General features: G+C 46.0%; 1 protein-coding gene across 3 annotated transcripts in view; it reads left to right on the top strand.

Annotated features, from left to right (window-relative positions):
* The window catches only part of TNC (tenascin C), a 95,738-nt gene that overhangs the window by 79,037 nt on the left and 10,418 nt on the right, over positions 1 to 6,283 (top strand). For all 3 annotated transcript variants that reach the window (XM_023510497.1, XM_023510499.1, XM_023510498.1), the window contains 3 exons: positions 432 to 551; positions 2,224 to 2,367; positions 3,138 to 3,268. In XM_023510497.1, coding sequence (XP_023366265.1) covers positions 432 to 551; positions 2,224 to 2,367; positions 3,138 to 3,268 — 395 coding nt within the window. The remainder of the gene's footprint in view (positions 1 to 431; positions 552 to 2,223; positions 2,368 to 3,137; positions 3,269 to 6,283) is intronic.

The raw sequence follows: 6,283 nt of genomic DNA, 5'->3' as shown, positions 1-6,283 counted from the left end.
AAGTGCAGAAAAGCCTCAGGCAGTCTTAACTATGCAGGTCTCCTCTGTTTGTGTAGGTCCTTTCCCTGGGAAAGGTAATATGAGCTCTAATGATAATCATATTGTATGTTCAGCCCTTTCCAATTAACACAGCTTTTTCCACCCTTGATATTATATGAAAATATAAATAACACTAAGATAAAGCCAGCCAGAATTATTATCCCCGCTTCAGAGGTAAGAAAAGAGACACTTAAAGTAAGTCAGCCATCAAGGCAAGGAGTTGTGGTGACTCAAGGCCAGGTCAGCCTGGCTCCAAGCTCAGGACTCTAAATGGACCCATGCAGGTGGCACTTGTGCCCTAACACCAAGAGGCCGTAAATCATGTGGACAGCAGAGCAGCTGGGGTCTGATGTCTGACCTGTGACCCTATCTCCCACCATCTTTCCTTGCAGCTCTGGACGGCCCGTCTGGCCTGGTGACAGCCAACATCACCGACTCGACAGCCTTGGCCAGGTGGCAGCCAGCCATTGCCACTGTGGACAGTTACATCATCTCCTACACGGGGGAAAGAGGTAGGGTCCTGTCCAAGACTCTCCCCATGCTGAGGAGTTTCTGTGCTCCTGTGTCCTCTTCCTAGTCTCCCTTCCCTGTGCCACATTCAGTACAGGATGACAAAAAAGCACAAGTAGGATGGACAAGCCAATAGTGTCCTTGTGGCTCCTAAGTACAACCTCAAAGGAGCTCAGTAGGACACTTAAAAAACAAAAAGGAAGTACACCTGGGCCTCCACCTGTTTCCTGGCCCGTTTCTCCTCTGCTCCTCGTCTCTCTCCCGGTCAGCGGTCAGCGGTCAGCGTAAGACACCCTCTCTAGGAAGCAGCTCTCATCTTTCACAAGACCAAGCCCAGAATCTAAATAGCAAACAGACTGCTCCAGGTGGCCCTGGGGAGACTCGGCTTCTCAGAGGCCGCAGGAGAAGCCAGTTGTAGAAAATTTGATTTAAAATAAGAAATGACTTTCCTTGTTTTTGCAGCCACCTATGCTAATTGGCCCAGGTGGCAGATTAAATACTCGCTTCGGGCATCAGCAAATCACAGCCACCGGAAAGTAATATCAAACACAAATCCGAGAGAGATGAAAGACACAGCCCTTTTCAATGAACCCATCCATCATTTTATAATGAGCTACTCTGGGAAGAATTTTGCCATTTAATTTCCAAGTATATGAAAATTTCATGTTTTATGGTTCAGTATTGTTTTGCTTTCAATGACAGTAGGAGAGGGCACCTTAACCTGTGCCTGGGACCTCTGGAAGTTTTAATTCAGCCCTGGCGACCAGCTAAGGACAGGTGGGGACGGGGGAAGAGGAATATTTGTGTTTATTCTTTTTACTCTATAATTGTCAGATATTCCTTATGAGGAATCATTTTTGAGTCAGGGGATGTCATGTTTTCTCACCTAAAAATAAATCAGAATATAGTTGATGGAAATTGTGGATTCAGGGTTCACAAAGGGCCTAGTCCAGAGGAGGAAGAGGGGACACACAGATGATGAGGAAAGGTGCCCAGCTGGTTCTAGTTTACCTGGGACTTTCTTGGTTTTGGTGCTAAAAGTTCCATACCTAGGAAACGCCTCAATTCCTGGCAAACTAGGTTGGTTAGACGCCTATGATTAGGAAATAAAGACCCTCACCTGGGCTCTGTGGTCTGGTTTCCAGCAGTGGATGTAACCCCAGGGGCCTGAGAGGCAGCGACAGGCTCCATGGTGTCCATGGCTGCCTCGTCATCATGACCCCCTCAGCCTAAGGATTTGACCACATTTGGTAAATTATGAAAGGAAATGTGAGTAAGTGAAACAGAAGGAGAGCAAGCAAGGGGACAAATCAAAAGGCCTGGGGATGTCACCCGCCGCTCTCATCCAGCTACGTCCTTTGTCTCACCTGCAAAGTTCTCCCAGCTGGTACCATGTGGCAGGAAAAAGAAAAAAAAAGTCCTGACCCCCGGCTCCCCTTCCTTCTGATTTGGTGCCTGGAAAAATCTAGTCTCCATATGATAAATCCTTTACATATGAGGTTTGTGCTCCAGAGAGAGAAAGGGGGTGTGAGTCATTTCAGAAATCAAACCCGCTTTTCCACCGGGTCACTGCAAGTTTCTGTGTCAGAAGGAGGTCTGGGTGCTGCTTGCCAGCTCCACTCATGGCTCAGAGAGAGAGAGGTAACTGCCTCGGTATGTGTATTTCGTGTTTAGTGCCAGAAATCACACGCACCGTGTCCGGAAACACAGTGGAGTACGCTCTGACCGACCTGGAACCAGCCACGGAGTACACACTGAGAATCCTCGCAGAGAAAGGACCTCAGAAGAGCTCAGCTATCACTACCAAGTTCACAACAGGTATAGAGACCCCAGTAGCTGGGAGCTCTCCTTGTGGAGACGCCCTCCCACACGGCCTGTATCTTCACCGCTTACCCCCTGGCCAGCTCTTCTCTCTTAAGTCAGGCCCTTGCAATGTGATGACATCAGCATCACTTAAATTCACCAATGCCCATTCAATCAAGACCTACAGAAACACACCATTTCCTTTTGAACTGAAATGACCTTGTTCTCCCCGCAGATGAGGAAAAGATTTTAAGAGGAGGGCTTTTTAAATGGAAAAACAGTCCCCGCTGCTCCTAAACTCAGCATTTAATGATCCATGCTCCAGGCAGGGAAATATTTTTGAAGAGAAAAATTTTTCAGTAAAGTTTTCCTAGATGTTCATTAGGTTTTTATACATTGAGGTCTTTTTTCAAACTTCAGCCAGCAGGGAACAGAGCAACAGTTCTCCCAGTCGGGAGAGATCAGCTTCATCTGTCTTCTTAGAAACAAGGGGGGCTGGGAATGGTCTTCACACTTGTATCTTTCTGCCAAAATCCAACCCAGACCAATCAAGACCATGTTGGGCTCCTGACAACTCAGCTCTTAGGATAAGGCACACCATGGAAAACTTGTCTTTATTGATCACGTGGCTCAACTTCCCCATTTACATGTGGGGAAGGTTCTAGCTCAAGGTCATATAGGTCAAGGAGAGGGGGGAAGTCTTGAACGCAGTCCTGTGGATACCAGCCATGATTTCTGTCCTCCACTTGCGGACTCACTTGGCCTTGATGTATTGCCTTCTCCAGACCTGGACTCTCCACGAGACGTGACTGCTACTGAGGTTCAGTCGGAAACTGCCCTGCTCACCTGGAGACCTCCTCGGGCACCGGTCACTGGTTACCTCCTGGTCTATGAATCCGTGGATGGCACAGTCAAGGTATCTTGAAATATATAACAACTCCCCACTGCTGGTTGATTCATTTGCATTATCTTCAAAGAAGGGAAGAATTACCCAATGCTGGTTTTCTACCCCAGTGCAACTGGGGAGCTGAAAAAAGTTAGAGGGACTGGGTTCCATGCCAGACCTTCTGAATCATTCTCTCCTGCTCTCTCATTTTACTCAGACGCCACTTCTGATAGCCAGCCAAGATCAAGAACCACAGCTTATAAGACTCAAAGACATTTTAGGAGCTGGACTCTTGGTCCCTTAATATTTTAGTGAGCAAAGACCAAAAGCACCTTCTGCGTATTTGCCATATAAGTTACCTCCCAGATGGTATCAGCATCATTGCATTATACAGAGGGTGCCAAAAAGAAAAGTGTATACATTTTAAGAAGGGGAAAAAATGTATTAAAATTGTGATAATATATATCGATAACAAAAGATGAATACAAGTCATGTTTGAGCACCTCTTATAATGGCAGCAGTCAAATGTGACTTGAGTATAACCGTTTTAATACAGTGTTTTCCTTTCTTAAAATGTGTATATATTTTTTGGCAGCCTCTGAATATTGCAAAGCATTTTACCACGTCCTTATGACATCAAATGTTAGTACTGTTTATATTCATTGTTAACACTGTTTATATTCTCTACCTGTGAATTTTATTCTTTCACTTCTGAATTTTAAATAACTTTAGACCTTCAGACAAGGGAAAGAGATTTTCTAAACTTTGCCTTCTAAACTTGTTATTGCATTTCTTCTATCAGCTTTTATACTTCATGGTCCCAAGATCTTTTATTTATCCTCAGCACATTCAGCTTTTCCTAGCATCTTGTTCTTATTTGGGGGCACCATCTCTTTGCCTCCAAGAGTGATATGGGTAGGGGTGTTTTATTCTATAACCTGCCAAGTGTTTCTTCCACGTTTCTTTGTTTGGCTGCTGTTACTAGCTTGGTTTGGCTTGGGTGTCCCTCTTTCACCTTGGAGACGTCCACTCACTCACCATCCGTGGGTCCTGCTCTGTCTTTCAGTACTCAAGCCGAGAGTAAAGAGCTGATTGGGAGTTCAAATTACACAGGCAGGGCCGGGGGGTTCACTGCAGAGTCACTGAGCAAGTGCCCAAGGTGGCACCTCAGCCTTCTGACAGCTATGGCTGGTGGATTAAAATCCAGAGCCTCCCCTCTAGCTCACCCTCTCCAGAGAGTAAACCTCAGCCTTCCAACTGGACAGTGACAGTCATCTGGACCACTGGAGGGCGTGGGGAGATTGATCTGAGGGTTTAAGCACACTTAACCTTTGTTCAGTCACATCCCACCCTGGCCTTGAAAGTCAACTTCATTTTTGCACTCATTCTGTTCCTGAACTTCCTGGCTTCTGTGACCAGCCAGCATCTGACCAGCTCCGCCTGCCGTTGTTAATGAGCCCCCAGCTCTCTCCATTCAGCCCCTCTGTGGTCTCTCTACCACCCACTTTCCATCTGCCAAGACCTGTTATATCATGTGCCTGCTGCTATCTCCTCTCCCACCCCCTTCACCTTAATGGATTTGTATCTTATGTTCCTTTGCTCTCGTTTTAGTGGGTATCAGATGCAAGTAAGATAAATGGACATGTCCAATCTGTTGTGTTTTACCAGAGTGGATGCACATTTCTGGTTACTATCCTGGCCCTGCTGGAGTGGTGTAACAATGAGCTAACTCACTGAGTGTGAACTGAGGCAAGACCTTTACCTTTTTACCTTCTCTGGGTGTCAGCATTCCCATCTGTAAAAAGTGCATTGGGCTCACCCATCTTCCAGGTCCTCTTCTGGGTTTACCTGAATAATGAGTCTCATTTTGATCTAGGGTCCCCTAACTGTCTAGAAAATTACTTCTCAGTGCAACCTAGAGAGCCGACAGGTAACTAGATCCTCAGGTAATTCAATGAGCCCAGTTTTGTACGTGACAGTTGATCCCTTCCCCAGGGGCCAGAACTGGGAGCTGCAGAAAGGCCACTGGGTATTAAATGGGCACTCACCTCGGTTTACTTTCCTGCCTGTCCAATCCCCAGCTTTATATGTGTCGCTTAAACAAACACAAAAAATCAACCTGGTATAGGACAAAAGAGCCCTGAATAAGATGCTGGAAAACCAGGATGCAAGATTACTGTGCACTGTGCACCAATGATGGGATGAGAGCAAAGATTACCAGCACCACCCACCAGTGATGGGATGAGAGTGAGTCTCTTAGCCTCTCTGAAAATCACTTCCCTCATTGGCAAAATTGGGATGAGGTACCTCTCCAGTCCCAGGATACAGAAGAACCCCCTGGGGCCTCCATCCACACTGACTCATTACTGCCTAAAGCCAACCAGTCGTGTTTGCAGGTTGCAGATAGCAGCGTTGTGTTTGGTTTACTAGGCGTGTAGGTTGCATTTCAATCCCAGACACCAAGGTCATCTACTACAATAGAAAGAATTGCAAGCTAGTAAGAGAATTTGAAAAGATTGGTTTCTGCAAACTGAAACCAGCCACCTCCTCTGGACAGCAGCACAGAGACCAGGCTCAAACTACACATGTCGTTAGAGTAGACCAAAAGCGGTCTTATATAGCAACTATCTCTATTCTAGAAGAGACCAGTGGGTCAGCTTGCACCTTCATTACACCATGCCTACTGAGCTATTCTAATCATCATCTCTTGACTCGAGAGATCTTCAAACTGACTCCACATCAGATCATCTGGGGGAGCTTATTAAATATATGACTAGCCAGGCCCACCCTCTGGCTATGTGGATTCAATCAGTCTGGGATGAGGCCCAGGCAGAGTATTGTTTTAAAACTTCCCAGAGGGCTGTGATAAAGAGCAGTGTCTAGGAACAGCTGGCCTAATTGTCCTCAAAGTCCCTTGTCCTTGTGTAATACATCTTGACACCAGATCAATCTTCTCCAAAAAACATCTAGGTTGACATCAATGACTTGTTCAAAATCCTTTCAGTGTTCCACATTGCTTATAATGATAAAAAAAACAAACAACAA

The sequence above is a fragment of the Otolemur garnettii genome, unplaced genomic scaffold (assembly GCF_000181295.1).
Source record: "Otolemur garnettii isolate 467f Iridium unplaced genomic scaffold, OtoGar3 scaffold00014, whole genome shotgun sequence".
Taxonomy (NCBI): Eukaryota; Metazoa; Chordata; class Mammalia; order Primates; family Galagidae; genus Otolemur; species Otolemur garnettii.
This window is presented reverse-complemented; position numbering and strand designations above follow the sequence as displayed.